Raw genomic sequence first — 20,053 nt, 5'->3', positions numbered from 1 at the left:
AGCAGGGGTGGAGGGTAGAAACGAGAGGGAAGGTAGAGCGCCGAATTGTGGTCACACACTTCCCTCCTACGTAGGTGTCCAGACTGAAGAGCGAGCAAATGATTTCCTATCTACCCCACTACCTCACAAGAAGCTACTACAGCATGTTTCACAAAGACCCGACACTTCTGCAGGGAGCCTTTGAGCTACTGGCGACGAGTGCGCAGACACGCCCCGGGGATGTTTATTTCCCACAATGTAGGCCTATGTTAACAATACCCAGTACAGGTATGAGTTACTAATAACATTTATGCAAGAAATATATATCGACCATTTTTGGCCTTCGTTGACCGGGCTACCACCGGGGCGCCAGTTTCCGCGCGCCAACTCCTTTCTAGCCTATGGCGAGTTTCAGTGATAGCGGAAATAATGTGATGAGAAGAATGGATTTATTTATATAAACGAAATAACAAAATAAAAATACCCTCCGCGAGTAACATTCAGTATCATCTGCTCCGAGAAAAGGATAGTAGATATTTCACAATACGGCTTTCAGAAAATAGTTTGAAAGAATTCATAAATTACACTTGCAACACCTGACTGTGTCAGGTTATGGAGATACGATATCCGTAATAGTTCACTAAAAATTTATTCGTCCCGATCACAATATAAAGTAGCATTTAGAGAAGCAGTTTCTGGATAAACTCTTGGAAGAGACTGCTGTGTTGATCAAGAAGTGATCAGAGTGGATATACCGCTGCAATAAGAAGTGTGTCAATTTAATTATTCAAAAAGATCGATCAGAAAATAATATTTAAAATACAGGTTGTATCAGCGATCCGTTCGTTAAAGTAACCATTAATGTCAGTTTGGCATCTCTTCATCCAAATGTCATTATCTAATACATTAATTAGTTTAAAAACAAGCATAATACCTCTCGCTCCTTATCACAGGTAAATTTACAGCACGGCAGACCAGTATGTACACCAGAAACAGCAGATTTTTAGATCGATGTGTTCCTTTATTAAATATATGACTACTCGTTAAGTTCCATGAGCGGAAGAGTCATAGATTTTAATCATCTTTCGGATGTTTTAGCTCGAATCGAAACAAATGAACAACGTAGCTACACGTGAAATAGTTGCAGAAAACTTGTGCTTTACTGTGAAATTATATAAAGAAAAACCAAAACATTACATAAAACTTTTAGTAACACGGTAGCTAACGGGATATATCGCGATTTTCGCCCTGAAGTGAACGCAAAACAGAAAAATAGAAACAATTTCGTTGTTTGCAGATGACAAGCAGTAGAATGTGTAGCAGATAATTTATAAAGCTAGCAGCATACACAACTACTTGCGTCACGTGAGGTATGTGAACCAACGTATTATTTTCAAATTTAGTATCTTTAAGCGTAGGGTAAGTGAACAACATTCGTCTCAACTCAGCGACGTACATCTTACCTGGTATACCACACATAAACGAATGTAAAATATTTGGCATCTAATAATCATTCCTTTACAAATGCAAATACTTTTGGGTCAAAAATGAGGACATTAAAATGTAAAAATATTTTTTTCAGAAGGGAAATAAAAACAGATACCACTGAGAATAGAGCGTAAATGCTGAAGCACGTTTTGGTAATAACAAAACCATAAAACGGTGTCTTGCAAAAGGCGGAATTACTCTCCAGTTATATAACTGTTTTGGCTAGCGAAGTAAGAGGTAAAAAGGGTACTGAGTGCCGTTGATTTCGTTCACTTATTTCTACAACGAAAATACAGTAAGGATGAAATATAAATATTTTTCAGTTTTTGAGTAGACATACGAAGGAAATTTAATACTGCGTGTCGTTTTGTTGAGATGAAGGGAGGAAAATAACATGAGGCCTAACCAACCGTGAAGCTTTGACAGAAAGCGGCAGAAATCAAACAGGTCAGTACCACTACATGCTCTTTTATTTGTTGTAGTTTTTGGCTATTTAGCCAATTACAGTGTTATTTAATATATGTAATGAAATATGGATATATGTTAATAGTGAATTTTCTATACATCTCACTATTTCTTAATTACATCTTACCACTCCAAATAACACAAGCGTATTCTGCTGAGGATGTTAATCATTGATCACACTAGTGAGGGGACTAATGACCCTGTAGTTTGGTCTCTTTATACCCCAAACCATCCAACCAACCAACGCAAGTGAGGTCTATGGCGTTCATCATTGGAAATAAATAACTAATAATTCGATATGCTGTTCGAGTTTGGAACGCTTGCTATGACGTGCACTACGTAGTAGCACGAATCGTCGTCAGATGGAACCGTTGTTCGGTGCATGGTAGAGAGCCTAAATAGGGTCTCTTATGCACATTAAAGCTCTGTACAATGGTGTGTTAGGCTCTCTAAATAGGCGTTTCCTTTCGTTAAAATAAGGAGCCAGTGAAAATACACACGCACTCACGAAATTTTTACATCGTAACATCTAACATCGAAGACAACTGTTTTGCTACTTTCGCTACTTTTACGAAGCATTGCTTTCTTTTTTTGTAACCAGAAAGCAATCGCCGACAACTAACATAGTAGCCGAACATGAGGTATATTTTAGTTAAATGTTCTCCATCATTGATTAATATTCTTCTGCGTTTCTCTTAAGAATGAAATGATTATTATTGTGTTGAACAGCTGCTTTCCAAAGCGTATGTAACGCACTAAAAGATTTGTGTTTAATTGCAACATAAATACTTAACTTGAGGACTGATATTTTACTATTTACTACAGCGTACTGCAGCTGAAACTCTGGACTGTTTCTGAAGCACTAGCATATCTCTAAACAGATTAACATTCGATAGAGTCATTTGTGCCGTGGTGTTCTCTTCTGGAAAGGCTGCCTATCACATGTTGGAAAACGTGCTTCCATACTTAAATGTTGCTTGCCTTCGCATTTGAGCTATAATAAGTAATTCTGCGTTCTTTTTCATTAATTTTCTCCATCATTAGGTGTGCAACACCTTCTCCTTGCTATAAAAATTGTTGCAAATCAGATCTAGTCAAAGTTTCTTTTCGCTAGAGTAGTTCATCACTTTAGCTTAACAGACAATGTCATTAACAGGTAGCTTGCTCAAATTAACGTCGAGAGCTAACATTAATTGCAGGCACAACTGCAAACTGAAAGATGGCAGTCTTCCGTTATCTCCAAAAGCTTTTACACGGGGATCACTTCAAACGCTACCTCGGTATCTCGTTTTCAACGTTCGATTCAATGTGATGCAGTTTGATCATAACACACTGTTACGGAATTCCATGCTAATATGAGTCGTCTGCCTTTGTGGCTTTAGACATTTTTCTTTAAGTTCAGACTTAGCGGTTAAGACACTGGAGTTGTATTTGGAACGACCGGGTACCCAAATCACCATCAGACCATCTAGATTTAGGTATTCCGTGCTTGCAAACCTCACTTTGACAAATATCACATGGAAACTTTGAAAATGCCAAGTCTGATTTTTTACCATATCCTTGCCCAATGAGAGCTTATCCTCCGTCCCTAATTGCCTCATTATCGAGGAGATGTTAGTTACGTGTTCCGTAGACCATTTGAAAGATTTTATTCTATTCATGCATGGAGTATGGAGTGAGGGAGAAACGACTATGCATATGAAGTCAAATGAAAGCGAGACAGATGGAAAAAAGTAAGTAAACGGCTTATTATTTCACAAGTAATTGCCATAGCTGTTAATACATTTATCGCAATGTGAGACGAGACCTTTATTTCATGGGAAAATGGTTGTGATTGTCTACTGACACATGATTGTACCCAGGCGTGCGCCTCAACGTCCGAAGCAAATCGACGGCCACGAAAGTCTTACTTCAGGGCTCCAAAAATATGAAAATCGCGTGGAGACAGGCATTTGCTTCGGCAGAAAAGGTAGACACCTGTATACGCTCACTTTTCCGCAGAGAACCGCAAACATTTTTCCATGTAGGTACTGACCATCTTGTCTCACACTGGGATAAATATGTCAACAGCTACGGCGATTACCTTTGAAATAATAAACGGTTTATTTACTTTTTTCCCCTTACACAAGGCGAGTCGCGTAAGAAGTAGCACTCTTTTTATTTTGTGAACGGTTGAATACACCGAATCGAGATTTCTGTGAAACGATAGTACAAAGAGAGGCACGTAATTTTATTGAATGGTCAGTACTCTTAAAACTTGTTTCAACTGAAACATTGAATCAAGTACTTTTTCTTAATTTTTATTTTGGAAAAAACGTTATACTTTTTAAAGATATGAGTAGAGTGATACAACGCTTGATAAAATTCTCTCGGGCTTCCAGCCGCCTCAAGTGATTTGAAACCCACAAGTTTTCGCCCGAGTGCTCCTTGCCCGTTGTGAAGTGATGACAGTCGAATGATCGCTGCTGCAGTCCTTATATAGCCGCGCTGCCATCCTTTTAAAGATGTTTATTCCGCAATTACCAATTCCATAGTCTCACCTTTCAGTTTTAATGTATCTCTTGGGTATTTGCGAAATTTTTCAACACCGACTTTATATCATTCAGTTTTTCGGGAGGTTTCAGTCGCTATTAAAGCAGTACACCGATCCATTATAAAAACCGTATTCGCTTCAAAATATCAGTTGATACAAGAGTTAAATGGATTAACTATAAATCACTATTACCCGTCCCTCTGCGTACCATCATTCGTCGGAAGCCTCATTTCGATATCTTGAATGGTCCACGAAATAAAAGGGATGTTACGTTCTACGTGACTCGTCCTGTACATAAAACATTTATTAAACAACAGACCTCGTCAAATACTTTATCAACAGATATTTTAGTAAGCGTGACTATTATTAATTGTGATTATTAAATGTGATTGCCGTAAGCTTAGTGACAACAGTGCATCCCAATTTAAGTTATATAATATAGCACTGAAGATGGTCACTCAGTGACAGAAAATCGATTTTGCAATAGTAAAAAATATACGACCAATGCTGTCTCTTTTTTCAAGTATATTAATTTAATGATACACATACTGGAGTTATATATCGCTACCTGATATCTGGAAGTGAAGAAAAGTCTAAAGATGATTTACTTGCCGCTGTAGACAATTCGTGTGCGCTCAGCAACGCAAATATCGTTAAAACAAGTCATGTGAAAACAAAATGTCGCACTGAACTGAGTGCTTTCTACACACGCTTATTTACAGGATTTAACTTTTTCGTTACAAATCGCTTAATGTCAGTAGATACTTCCAGGCACTGCAGTAATTGAATGATACGAAATAGTTCGTAGTATCTCATAAGGCGTCTGCATACTAAATTCTCGTAATGTTTAATCTAATCTACTTTGACACATTGTATTAAAGACCATTTGAGATAAATGGAACGGAAGGTGGAAAATGTACTAAATCGGGAAGCCAAGACCGCATTTTCCTCTCGTTACACAACATTTACATGGCAACAGAGTTAGAACTACAATTTTGCGGCCATGTCAGCTACTTTGCGCAAAACATTTCACTGCAACCATAACAACAGTCATATGACTACACTCCTTACGTAAAGAGCCCCTAAATCCCGTTCACTGCAAAATGATGTTGTGTTTACGAGAAGTTCGTGATCACTTCTTATTTTAACATAGTGTTTGTTATCTACCACGATCACAACTACAATTTTTTTTTTGGCGATTACCGGTTTCGATTTATTTAACATGTCATCTTCAGATGAATCACTACAGCACTTGTAGGTCTAAACAGGAAGGGTATCTTACGGCACGCTGCGTCAGACTGCTATTTTTCAATTAAATTTGTAGTTGCTTGTTTCGATAACTAATATCAAACATATAACAGTATGTACTTAAAGCCTTACACAAGTGGGCAGTGACGGGTCTGTCCAACAATCACAATTCGTTTAGTATCAGAAAATTGTTTAAATCGGATAATTTGCACCTTTTGTTTGAAAATGAGATCCTCTGACGGTGTGACAAATGTAAAGGAGAATTGCTATTGTTTAATGGACATGACCAAATAGTAGTTCGTCACATGATTAAAAGAGAGCTGTGCACTACTCATATGACTCTGGTCTAATTGAGGAACAATTCCATTTGTTGTACGAATTGTATACCTTGTCAGAAAGCTTTCATGTTCCTGGTTGACTTTTACTTGGAGATTAAAATTCGCGTGTTTTCAAATAATGGGCGTAATCGCTATATCCTCAACTCTTAGCTAAAGCCACGTTTGTATATGTAATTTCCTGATCAGGTCTCGATGAGACATGTGTTTCTGATGTCGATGTCACCTTAAGTGTTGTTAATAATTAATGAATAAGAGGAATTTACTTACCTCGTACCTCCAGCAGCATTCACTTATAATACAGCTGATTACAGAATCAGCATGCCTTACCTGGCGCCTGATGCTTTAAAATAATTAGACTTACTGTTAATACGTAAGCGTGCGGGGAGCGCGCCGTTGAGCTGGTGGCTTACCTTGGGTGCTGACTCCTTGGTCTCTCCACCCAGCACCTGGTTCAGCTCCTGTGCTATCTGCAACACGCCGGCATGCTTATTAGTAGGGATCTGAAGCAAGGGTGGCAGCCAAATATTAATGTACTTTAAGCAGCCAATAAAAGCCTGTATATGTCTTTTTGCGTGGTTCAACTGTGTGTTTTATGTAGGACTATACTTGGCACAGACAGTAAAAACATCACAATCAACTCTGAAACATTATTGTTGCTTACGCCAAACATAGAAAATGGTTTTAAAAGTAGTTTAGCCTTTTTGTGCTTTCATGAATTTTACGTTGGTGTATTATTGCAGTTTAACATTGATTCTTCTCTTTCCCAGGTTTATTAGCTTTGGATTAATTTTTACTCTGAAATTTGTTGTAAGTGTTTCTCACAGCACTCTCCTTACTGTAGAGGTGTGAGGGATGTTTTTCAAACGTTTACCAACTGCAACATGAAAATTTAACATTACGAATAAATTTATTGCAATGTTTTGCTTATTTAAATGAAAGCATGGAAGGTAATTTGGAAAAAAGTGCGCAAAAATTATTCATAAAGTAGGTAATTTTGTATTGAATATTTCGCATCATGGGACGTGGAATATGAGAAGCCAGGATAAGAAAATGTATACATAGTTATAAGTGCAAATTCGTGTAATGTGTCTCACCATCTGACAGAGGGACGATAAGTAAAGTAAACAACTTTTGATACATCACAAATAATTAATCATTTTGATGTAGTAAAATATATCCCTTTTACGAGAACTATATACAGACCCTGTTTTGATGCATTTAACTGACAACCTATCCTCCTGATGATCATGTGCTGACGTCAGGCACTACTCCATTTGCTAAATTAATTATGCTACATGACAAATCGAAAAATCATCTGCCATGTATACATATCGTGTGATGTGAAGAATTAAGTTTACAAAATGTTTCGCTAAAGTTACGGGGACTGTATCACTAGGATAGCTGCTTCTACCAACCATGTCCTCTAGTATCTGCTCTATAAAACTTGATGTGCAGCAGTACTGCTTGTTGTGATCGTGGGTGACGTCCATCACTAACGAAGAACATTAAATAATTGTGCGCCAACTAACTTACAATAATTTTTCAGAAAGAGAATGTATTCAGTGGGGTACAATGAGTAAATTCGCATAAGTTATAGCCACACTGCTCGAAAGAATGAAGACATAAAACAATTATTAGTATATGAAACTGCTGCTTAACACAGAATGTAGATTAATTATAAACAGAGCAAAGAAGAAAATGCCGAAGAGTACTGGAGAGGCGTTTAGCGACTTTCTAAATATCAAAACTGGGCAGACTCTTCTGTAGAAGAACTGGGTCTGTCGTTGCTGTTCAAGAGAAGCAGGCTATGTGCTAATACCGGGTTTCGTCCTCTACCATCTCTCATAATATCATCATGAACAATAAAACAAATACAACGCTACGCTGCACACAAACTCTTAACACACTTGGCACCCAACCTAACCAATTACGCTAACTAAAAAGTAACCAGATGTGACCCATACTAAAAGAAGAAAAAGGATCACTGCTGTAAAGTCTTCATTAGTAGATGCAGGTGAAAAAACTGAACCTTTTGAAATGTGCTGCCATTGAAAATAATTAAAAAGGAAGCGGTTATCTAAAGTACGAAGTGAATAGTTAGAGAAAAGTGTAGCCAAGGAAAGATGCCTGCTATAAACTAGTCTGAGAATAAGACACAAGTTTGTAGAACAATTGGAACGACATTGACACGACAGTGAGGAGTAGAGGATGAAATGTGATGGTGGGAGACAAAAATTAAAATACACGAAAGGCTATAGGCAACACTGGTGGTACAAGATGTGTAGAGGTAGCAAGTTATTGGATGCAACGTCCGCCTATCGTACAAAACACTGTTCTTTCGTATGAACCAAACATGTTTCAGCACCTCTGTCTGTGTTTGTCTTTGTTTTGCATAAAAGGCGGACCTTACATCTAATAATTTCAGTTGCAAACACAGCAAATGTAAGAGCATCGACTTCAAATGATGAAGAAATAGCAAGATTAGGATGATACCAAGAGACTATCGGCATCAAAGCTGTCGAAAGATAGTTGTATTTTAAAACAAAGAGTTTTTTCGGATTATTTGTTCCCTAGTGTTGCTCTGTAATTCATAATATTATAATAACAATATCCAAAGATGTTGAATGGTTAATTTGTTGCAGAATTCATTTTAATTACATATATTTTCGCCCAAGGATAGAACATTTATAACAAGTAACTCCATAATTAAAATCATATATATTAGTGCACTCATCATTTTCTCTGAATGTCTTCAAAATATTTCACTTTCAAGTTGTCTTTTAAATTAAAATATGGAACATTAGAATTTGTGCCTGAACAGGTAATACATTGTTTATAGATATCCAAATTACTTCTTGTATAAACTATTTTTGAAGTTTGCGCCTTACATTAAAAGATTGTAAAATAAACATACACACAGCTTACAGGAAATGAAACTATCAAGGAAAAGTTTTACCACTGCACACACTTTCAAAGTTAAATAATTAAGTAGAGAGAATTATTGGGGAACAAAATATTTATAATTCTTTCTGTGAAATCTGTGGATGGCAGTGTTCAATTTGGTTCTAATGAAACTATTAACTCACATAGTTCATTTATTTAATTTACGCTGACAGTAACTTTAATCTACAGCCACTTAATAGTAATAAACACGTATTATTTTAGTAATGTACATGCAGTGGAAAGGTAGTATGGGCGTTTACTGTTATTATAAACTTTTCTTTTTACCAGTGATTGACTCCGTTACTTAGATTTTTCGACTCTTGGCTTTCAGTCAGTGTAAAAGTAATGTGTTCATCATCACAGTAATATTAACGAATTTGTATAATTGCCGTAGGAACACTTATTATTATAAGTTTTTTGTTCAATTATTTCAATTTTTACATGAAAATAATTTAGAAAACAGAATGGTATACTACATAATTAAAAGTATTTGGTGAAATGCTATCAATATTTTGTGTCAATATGGATAATAATTAAGTGCCTTTACAAAAATTGTGTTAAGTATTAGAATGGATCTTATTACCACATTTAAAGTAGCTTTCCTAAGTGTATGTATTGTTACCAAGTTAAATATGAAGCTGGAGGTAGAAATGTGAATTCAGCTAGCAGATGCAAAGTCGCATACAAAATTTATGAGCAGAATGCGATATTAATTTCCGTTTTGAAAATTCTGTTCTTCAGTCAGTAAGAAGGTATTTATGCATCATGATAACAAAGAAGAGGAAAAAAGCTTTTTTCTACAATCCACCCAATTTTTGTCACATTAGACACAGCATTCACCTTATATATGTGTCCATCTGTGAATTTAAATTTGGTTGTTACATGGAGCCTGTGTGTAATTATTTCAATGTATTCGCGCTCTTTGAGTGTTAAATTTGCTAATGTTACTTGGTAGTTTTTCTAGCAGTTGTGATTTTCTTATTTACTCATTGGAAGGAAGTTAAGGAAAATTGATTGTCTGGACGCTATCGCCACACAGTGTTAGATTACATATTATGGTAGATAGGAGACAGTCTAAAAACAGTGCATGTTTATGTAAAATCAAGAGAGCTTATGGATGCAACTTGATAAATGTCCGATCTGTTTGATGATGAATCACTGAGATAACGGGCATAGAGCAAGTTGTGAAACTCATTTCTTCCACTAATACGCTAACTGCATGCCATGTCTTATACCACGTCAGAGGCTGTCTTTATAGTGTAACGTTACAGTGACATTGTGAATACCCACACGTTTAAGCACTGGTTGTACATGAATTGAGTTTTATGTACAAGCTAAACATGTCGTAAAGTGTATATGATCGTAGTGACAGGCTCACATGTCTATGGATAGACTGTACTGTTGGGCAGATTCCTTTCAGTACAATGCTGTCTCGAAACAGTATGTAGATACGATCATAGAACTGTTAGATGTCTCTTGTGAGACAGTAATGCACTCTGCAGCCAGCTGTTGTTGCAAAGTACATGGCTGTTGTGGCAACTGGACTACAGATCGCCCCAACATGTTCCACACATGCTCAGTGATGGAGAGGCCTGGTAGTAATTCCTGCAAATGAAGTTGATGATTATCTTGGAGAGCAAGTTAGGTGTTACCCTGCTGAAAGAGCTCTTGTGCCCGGGATTGTAACGATAGAACAGAATGAGCCAGGGAACGTTCTTCACGTATCCTGCACTTTTCAGCCTCTCAGCTGATTGACACGGCACTCACGACCATTAATGATGCCGAGACGGAATCTGCTGTCATCAGTAAAGATAAATATCCAGGTGCAAATTTTTCCAGGGTTGTGTCTTTCGCTACGTCATTAGAAACTGGAGCAATGGAGTTTTCTGGCAAGCGGCATCCATACTTGTAGCCCAGATTCCCGCACTCGGTCCTACGTACCACTTACCACTGCTCTCCTTCTCAAAATCTTGCAGGTTCTGCTAGGTCCGGATTATCGTTACCCAATCACTGGAGACCTTCCGAGTTCTGACAAATAAAATTTTATACAAATAGAAACAATCTCCCGTCTGTTAAAGAACTGTGTCACACTACCGGCAGCTATATATATTCCCGACCTGTATACTTCGAAGAAACAGTTTCACCATTAAGGCTAACGGAATATCGCCACCTAACCACCATACTGTCACAAATAACAAAAAAAAATAAAAACATCGTGCTCATGAAAGATGCTGAACGTTTCTCGGAGTTAGAGAGGCTTCGAACAAACAGCCACTCGTGGCCGCCGATGCACATGCTTTAAGCGGAATGCAAAACGCGGGCCCAATTACACGCCCTCTTGCTCCGCAAATTTACTCGCAAATGTTTATTGACGGTCTCGGATTAATGGTCTCCACTGCTGCATTACTAAATTTAAATAAGGGTTGCTTACCTCACTCTGACCCCCGAGACAGGGTTAAAATTGTCACTACATTTGTACCACTAGTAAAAACCCTGCAGCGATATACTACTTTCAGAAAGATTCCGGAATCATATCACTAGACTGAAAATCGTTGCCACCTTCAGCTGATTTCTAGCTAATCCCGCTGATAATCACCTTCAGAACCTTACAGCATAATGGTTAAAATTCAAGCTGGAATAAAATCACACAAAAACACAGCACTTAAGAGTTTACACAGCAAAAAAAATGTAGTTCATTGGCTTCGACTAGACCTCACCAGTTACGGCTCTTTTATCAAAAACCATCCCTAGCCAGCTAATGACCTCTTACTATGTAGCACGCACACATTTACTATAGCGCATCACTCGCCAAGAGAACTAACGGATTAAGAAGAATTCCAGGTCTGTATACAGGAATGCACGTGCGTACTCTTTCAAAACTTGCCGTACTGGCAGAACAACGGATCGCTGAGAATCATTCGCTGCTGACTTGACAGCACTCTTAAATCATCACTTCCGCTCTACATGGCCTACTCTTTGCCTCCTACACCCTTGAGGGCTGTCGGCGACTCCTGAATGTGACAAGCTCCGAGCAGCTCCACGAAAATTGTTTTATATCTAGGCGTATCATCCAAGTTCGATTCCCGACCCGGTCGGAGCTTTTTCTCCACTCAGGGACTGTGTGTTGTGCTGTCCTCATATTTTATCATAATCGACAAGCAAATCACACAATGTGGCATCAAGTGAAAAGACTTGCAACTCTGCTACCAAAATTTCCCATGTGGCGACTCCCAGCCATCAGTGCCTTACGATCATTTCATTCTTCACGGAAAAAACCAGACCATCATCTGGAGGTTGAACAGTGCCCCCTTCTCCTACATACTGGAAACTGGCTCTGGCATCCACAGCAGCCAGGTGTAAGAGGTGCCAAGCCTGATCACCAATAATGTGTCACATACAGTCAGGCGTAATTACCCAATGATGAAAACATGCTGCCAAATCACGTCAAGCGAAAATTAACGTCATGGCAGTTGATGAAACAGGGAAGATGGTTGTTTTTAAAATACACTACTGGCCATTAAAATTGCTACACCACGAAGATCACGTGCTACAGATGCAAAATTTAACCGACAGGAAGAAGATGCTGTGATATGCAATTGATTAGCTTTTCAGAGCATTCACACAAGGTTGGCGCCGGTGGCGACACCTAAAACGTGCTGACATGAGGAAAGTTTCCAACCCATTTCTAATACACACACAGCAGTTAACCGGCGTTGCCTGATGAAACGTTGTTGTGATGCCTCATGTAAGGAGGAGAAATGCGTACCATCACGTTTCCGACTTTGATAAAGGTCGGATTGTAGCCTATCGCGATTGCGGTTTACCGTATCGCGACATTGCTGCTCGCGTTGGTCGAGATCCAATGACTGTTAGGAGAATATAGAATCGGTGGTTTCAGGAGGGTAATACGGAACGCCGGGCTGGATCCCAACGGCCTCGTATCACTAGCAGTCGAGATGACAGGCATTTTATCCGCATGGCTGTAACGGATCATGCAGCCACGTCTCGATCCCTGAGTCAACAGATGGGGACACTTGGAAGACAACAACCCTCTACACGAACAGTTCGACGACGTTTGCAGCAGCATTGACTACCAGCTCGGAGACCATGGCTGCGGTTACTCTTGACGCTGCATCACATACAGGAGCGTTGCGATGGTGTACTCAACAACGAACCTGGGTGCACGAATGGCAAAACCTCATTTTTTCGGACGAATCCAGGTTCTGTTTACAGCATCATGATGGTCGCGTCCGTGTTTGTCGACATCGCGATGAACGCACATTGGAAGCGTCATTCGTCATCGCCATACTGACGTATCACCAGGCGTGATGGTAAGGGGTGCCATTGGTTACACGTCTCGGTCACCTCTTGCTCGCATTGACGGTACTTTGAACAGTGGACGTTACATTTCAGATGTGTTACGACCCGTGGCTCTACCCTTCATTCGATCCCTGCGAAACCCTACATTTCAGCAGGATAATGCACGACCGCATGTTGGAGGTCCTGTACGGGCCTTTCTGGATACAGAAAATGTTCAACTGCTGTCCTGGCCAGCACTTTCTCCAAATCTCTCACCAATTGAAAACGTCTGGTCAATGGTGGCCGAGCAACTGGCTCGTCACAATACGCCAGTCACTACTCTTGATGAACTGTGGTATCGTGTTGAAGCTGCATGGGGAGCTGTACCTGTACACGCCATCCAAGCTGTGTTTGACTCAATGTCCAGGCCTTTGTTACGGCCAGAGATGGTTGTTCTGGGTACTGATTTCTCAGGATCTATCCACCCAAACTGCGTGAAAATGTAATCACATGTCAGTTTCAGTACAATATATTTGTCCAATGAATACTCGTTTATCATCTGCATTTGTTCTTGGTGTAGCAATTTTAATGGCCAGTAGTGTATATGTTTTTGCTACATGATATTTTTTATAGTGTTTATTATTTGTCAGTGGTCTGTGTTATTGAACTGAAGAACAGAATTCGTAATGTATGATCAGCATCTTCGATGTGAGCATGCGGTGGCGGGTGTAGCTACATACCTTGACACTCTGGCAGAGGTGCAGCAGCGCTCCGGCGGGCAGCGACAGGGGGCGGCGGCCCTTGCGCAGGCAGGGTGGCAGCGTCAGCGCATCCATCAGCTCGTCCTGCCACCACAACAGCGAGCAACACTCAGCATTCAGCGTGCCATCCCGTCCCAGGGGGTCCAGGCACGGGGAGCAGGGGAAAGGGACGTGGGAAACACAGCTCAGGATCACGGTCTACGCTTCCAATACCTGGCTCATTTACACAGCCCAACAAAAAAAGTTAAGCACCCATAGGACATGGTCAGATATCAGTCTAATTTCGTACATGTACACACCACCTGCAGGTCTGTAAATGATTACAACTACAGTTCTTTCTGGCAGGTAGAGTGGCCACCAAAGATCATCAGTTTCTCCGTGTTTACTATTTTACCAGGCCTGACGGGGATACGCTAAGGTGATAAAAGTCATGGGATAGCGATTTGCACATATACAGATGGCGGTAGTATCACGTACACGAGGTGTAAGAGACAATGGCGGAGCTGTTATTTGTACTCAGGCGATTCATGTGAAAAGGTTTCTGACGGGAATTAACAGACTTTGAACGTGGAATGTATAACGGATCTTTTATGATAGGATAAATTTATTTTATTTTTGTTACATGTTTTCGTTAAATAGCTGAATAAATTGTAATTAGGAATAATTTAATACAGCAGAGTAGAAAAGATAAAGTCAAAGATATGTTCATTGGGCGGACATTGTCGTAATGTAACGTCATTGCGTTGTTCGGTTGTTAAAACAAGTCGTTTGTGTTCCGTTCTGCTGTTCGGTCGTGCGCGTATCTGAAAGAAATTATTAGTTCGGGGACTATAATAAACTTTCACTTAATAGTTGCGATTCGATGTTCCGACAAAAGGGGTTAACGTCAGTGTTAATTTGAATTGTGGGCTACAGGATTAGTTTTGACAGATACCTGAAAACGAACGTAACGAAAGTTGTTCGCATATCATCCTTGAACGTGACTTTTTATTTAATTAACGATTGCGGGCTCATTAAAAGCTATTATCTCATGATTAGGATCAATCCCTGTTTCCTCCTAGATAGTGATCATTCATTAACATTTATGTCATAATAAAAAGGGTTATTAATAAACGTGATTTTAAATGACAATTACGTGTTATTCCGTTAGTGTTGAACCGACGTAATATCTCTGAAATGACACTGATATATAATTTGTGTTAAATACTGAACTGAGATAGGAAGTAAATTGAAATTAGTGAACATTTGATACTGAGACTATAGAAGTAGAAGCGCTTAAGGTTTCTCTAAAATGGCAAAATAAGTACGAACTTTAACTCAATAGTCGACATTATGTATTAGCATTTCATACTTATTTTGACGACGCGCTGTTAAACAAAGGAACGTTGAGTCTCTGTACGAGTAATAAAATTAAATCTAAAAACATAATTAATAACGGCGAACTCCGCTTTAACAAACTGTATTGCGTGTCGTCATCGGGCAATAACTGTTCAACCCTGGAGACTTGTGTGGTGAAATTAGAAGTCGGGCATATAAAATAAACTTAAAAATCCATTCAAGCTACAGTGGAGTCGGCACAACACGACGTGGGCAGTTATATATTTCCATTTCGGAAATCGTTAGGGTTTTCAATATTCCGAAATTCACAGTGCTAAGTATGTGTCGTGAATACCAAATTTAAGGCATATCCTCTCACTACGGGCAACGCAATGGCTGAAGGCCTTCAGTTAACAACCGAGAGCAGCGGCGTTCGTGTAGAGGTATCAGTACTAACAGACAAAGAAGTCTGAGTGAAATAACCGCAGAAATCAATGCGAGACGCAAGATGAAAGTATGTTAGGACAGGGCGGCGAAATTTGGCGTTAATGGGCTGTGGCAGAAGAAGATCGACGCGAGTGTCTTTGAAAATAGCACGACATCGCCTGTAGTGCCTCTCCTGGGCTCATGACCATATCGGTTGTACTGGAAAACTGTGGCCTGGTTCCATGAGTCCCGATTTCAGTTGGTAAAAACTGATGGTAGGGTTAGGGTGTGACGTAGACCCCACGAAGCCATGGACCCAAGTTGTCCACAAGACACGTCGCAAGCTGGTGGTGGTCCCATAATGGTGTGGGCTGTGTTTACACGGAATGGATTGGGTTCTCTGGTCCAACTGAACCGTTTAGTGACTGGAAATGGTTATGTTCTGCTACATGAAGACCATTTGCAGCCATTAATGGGCTTCATGTCCCCAAACAACGATAGAATTTTTGTGGACGACAGCGCGCCATGTCACCGGACCACTGCTGTTCGCGACTCGATTGAAGAACAACCTGTACAGTTCGAACGAATGATTTAGCCACCCAGATCGCCCAACATGAATCCCATCAAACACTTATGGGATGTGATCGAGAGTTCAGTTCATGCACAAATCCTTTACCGGCAACACTTCCGCAATTATGGACGGCTATAGAGGTAGCATGGCTCAATATTTCAGAAGGGAACTTCCATCGATCAATCGTTGAGTCCATGCCGTGTCGAGTTCCTGTACTACACTGGGCAAAAGGAGGTCCGACACAATATTAGAGGGTATCCTATGACTTTTGTCACCTCAGTGTGTAGGGCATGAACAGAGTCAGATGTTAAGTGGTCACTGTGAAGGACACATAAATACGGTATATTCGTGGCAGACAGTGCTATCAGCGCCTAACAGAGAATGAAGCAGCATTCCCATTTGGCTGGTTGGTGGAATCGTGCAGTCTACAGATTTTTGGGGCATTCGGATGCGACAGTGGTCAGATGTTGGACTGTATTTAGAATGTCAGGGCAAGCATACCTATCATCAAGATTCCAGTTAACCACGCCTGACCACCACAAGGAGGGTTACCATATTGTGCACCACCGACATTACAACCTCTTCACATCTGTGCCTGCCCCATCATGAGAACTGCGTATATCATCTTGAATCATTGACAGAAGAATAGCAGCAGTCAGATTGCAGAAATAGTCTCTTGTGTAAACCGTTATTAACATCTCGACACAAACAGCTGTGACAGAATATGTATGGGACCAGCTCGAAACTCAACCGAATCCCATTGCCACTATCCAGGATATCAAGGATCAGGTAAAACAGTTGTCAGCCAGCTTGCCTCAGATGAGGATACAACACCTTAATGATACCCTTCCCAACCGAATAAGAGCATACATCCCAGCCAGAGGGAGTTCAACGTGATACTGGTAAGTGAGTGCATGCTGTCAAGTTCTTTGTAAATCTGAGTCGATTTTGTAATCACTGAAATAGCATCGTCAATGGCCTTACCGCAGTTGTAATATCGGTTCCCGCCAGATCACCGAAGTTAAGCGCTGTCTGGCTTGCTAGCACTCGGTTGGGTGGTCGTCCGTGGCTGCCCAGCACTATTGACAAGCAATGTGTGCTCAGCCCTTGTGAGGCCAATTGAAGAGCTATTTGACTGAGAAGTAACTGCTCCGGTCACGAAAGCTGACAACAGTCGGGAGAGCAGTGTGCTGACCACATGCCTCTCCTGTTTGCATACAGTGACACCTATCGGCTGACAAGGGAACCTCCCCATCGCAGCCCCCTCAGATTAAGTTATAAGTTGGCAGAATGGATAGGCCTTGAAAAACTGAAAACAGATCAATCGAGAAAACAGGAAGAAGTTGTGTGGAACTATGAAAAAAATTAGTAGAACATACAAACTGAGTAGTCCATGTGCAAGATATACAATAACATGGACAACATGAACTCAGGAGCCCCGTGGTCCAGTGGTTAGCGTGAGTAACTGCGGAACGAGAGGTCCTTGGTTCAAGTCTTTCCTCGACCGAAAATTTTACTTTCTTTATTTTCGCAAAGTTATGATCTGTCCGTTCGTTCATTGACGTCTCTGTTCACTGTAATAAGTTTAGTGTCTGTGTTTTGCGACCGCACCTCAAAACCGTGCGATTAGTAGACGAAAGGACGTGGCTCTCCAATGGGAACCGAAAACATTTGATCACAAGGTCATAGGTCAACCTATTCCTTCACAGGAAAACACGTCTGATATATTCTATACGACACTGGTGACGGCATGTGTGTCACATGACAGGAATATGTTGTCGACCCACCTAACTTGTACACTTGGCGAATGGGAAAAGACATTCCGCCGCCGGCGGCCGTGGTGTGCGGATGTGCGGAGCGGCTGTTGCGGTGTTTACATCGTCGCTGCGAGCGGCCGGCGCTGTGTGGTGAGTGCGCGCATTCTGCGTTAGTTATAGTCCACGATCACATTTCTAGAATGACATAATGGAGCAGACAACGCGACGCGATACTTTGAAGTTGATTTTCGATCCGAACTACTCCCGACCGAAATCTTACGAAGTTGAAGCATTTATCGAAGAAACTTTTAAGGTCAAAGTGGATGAATTGATTGGAATTCACCTGTCGATTGTCAGTCCGACTGTGTTCCTTAAGTTATCCAGTTCTGACAAGTGCGACCAAATTGTAGAAGCATGTGGTGGGGTGGCAAAATTCAAACATTCAGACGGACACATAGGGCAGGTCACGGTTTCGCGTGCCGGAATGGGAATAAGAACGGTTCGAATCTTTGAGCTCCCCTTTGAAATAACGTCCGAGGAGATTAACAACAAACTGAGAGACTATGGCACCATTATCAGCAATGTCGCCGAAAAATGGTCTAGCTTGCACAAGTATCCAGTATTAAATGGAGTCAGGCAAGTTAAGATTGACATGCTGAAACATATCCCATCGTATCTCTGGATTGGTGGATATCGAGCGATCATCATTTACGATGGGCAGCCGAGAACCTGCTCGGGTTGTGGTTCGACCCAACACGTCCGCGCGCAGTGTGTTCAACGGCGTGTGACGCAACTGCCGACTGGGGAGCGAGACCCGCCTAGTCAGATGGCCACGCTACCCGTGACGTACGCCGCCGCAATTCGCAGTGACGTCGCCCCAGACATGTGTTTCGACAGGGCGGTCGTTGCTTATGCCGACGTTCCCGATGGTACCGTAGCCATGGATACTAGCAGCACAGCAGCTACAGGTCCAGCACACTCACAAGACGAGGAAACTGACAGACGTGCAGAACAAGACCAGGCTAAGACGGCAGAAGAAGGCATGTGCAAACCACTCGAAGAAGTCGGGCAACAAAAAGAGGACACGGTTGCCACGTCGGAGGATAATGACCAGCAGCCTACAACTGTTTCACCGAAGAAACGGAAGAAACGTCGAATAGCCCGACAGGGAGCAGCAGAAATCGCGCCAATCCTGCGTGAAAAGGCGAAACAGATAGGCCAAGAACTGGCGGAGACGACACAGGCAACTCCTCTGGAAGATCGAACAACAAAGAAGAAGACCCGAAATGAGGACACTGAACCCGACCGTGGAATCCACATTCCAGACGGTACAGCTAGTCCGAAGGACCCTCCACCTGTACCAAAAACGGACACGCGGGAAGTTACGTGCACGCGAGATTGGGCGGATGACATCGAGGAGCAAAACCATGATGCAGCGATGGCTGACATACCACAACGTTCAGGACGGACGGCACCCGACCGTCGACAAGATGTGTCCACCCGGCAACAAACCACCATCAAAGACGCTCGTGCAGAAGATGATGATGCCGACTTCTTCTAAGTAGAGCACAAATCCACTTCGCCTGGCAAATAGTATCCCACCTGACGCGGTATAGTCCACATGACGTCCTTGCAAGCGTACAGAATTGCGACCTTGAATATAAATAAAATTAGCAGCACCCTCAATCTGAGAAATCTCCAAGATTTTCTGTACGCCGCTGATGTTGACATCTTAATGCTGCAAGAAGTAACGGCTATCCGTTTGGACGACATCACTGGCTACAACGCCGTCATCAATCCTGGCAATGACAATAGCCTCGGCACAGCGATTATGACTAAAGAGGGGATCCTACTTACAGACGTGACGAAACTGCCGAACAGTAGAGGTCTCGCTGTCACGATAAACAACACCAGGTTTATCAACATCT

General features: G+C 41.2%; 1 protein-coding gene across 15 annotated transcripts in view; it reads right to left on the bottom strand.

Moving 5' to 3' along the window:
- The window catches only part of LOC126247140 (synaptopodin-2), a 420,967-nt gene that overhangs the window by 181,871 nt on the left and 219,043 nt on the right, over positions 1-20,053 (bottom strand). For 13 of the 15 annotated variants that reach the window (XM_049948459.1, XM_049948460.1, XM_049948464.1 and 10 more), the window contains 2 exons: positions 14,034-14,138; positions 6,462-6,518 (listed from right to left, as the gene is read on the bottom strand). The exons of 1 other annotated variant lie outside the window; for it this stretch is intronic. In XM_049948459.1, the coding sequence (XP_049804416.1) occupies positions 6,462-6,518; positions 14,034-14,138 (162 nt within the window). The remainder of the gene's footprint in view (positions 1-6,461; positions 6,519-14,033; positions 14,139-20,053) is intronic. One more of the 15 variants, XM_049948455.1, reaches the window with a different exon arrangement.

Source organism: Schistocerca nitens, chromosome 1 (genome assembly GCF_023898315.1).
Source record: "Schistocerca nitens isolate TAMUIC-IGC-003100 chromosome 1, iqSchNite1.1, whole genome shotgun sequence".
Taxonomy (NCBI): Eukaryota; Metazoa; Arthropoda; class Insecta; order Orthoptera; family Acrididae; genus Schistocerca; species Schistocerca nitens.
Note: the sequence above shows the minus strand (reverse complement) of the source record. Positions and strands in the feature narration are given on the sequence as shown.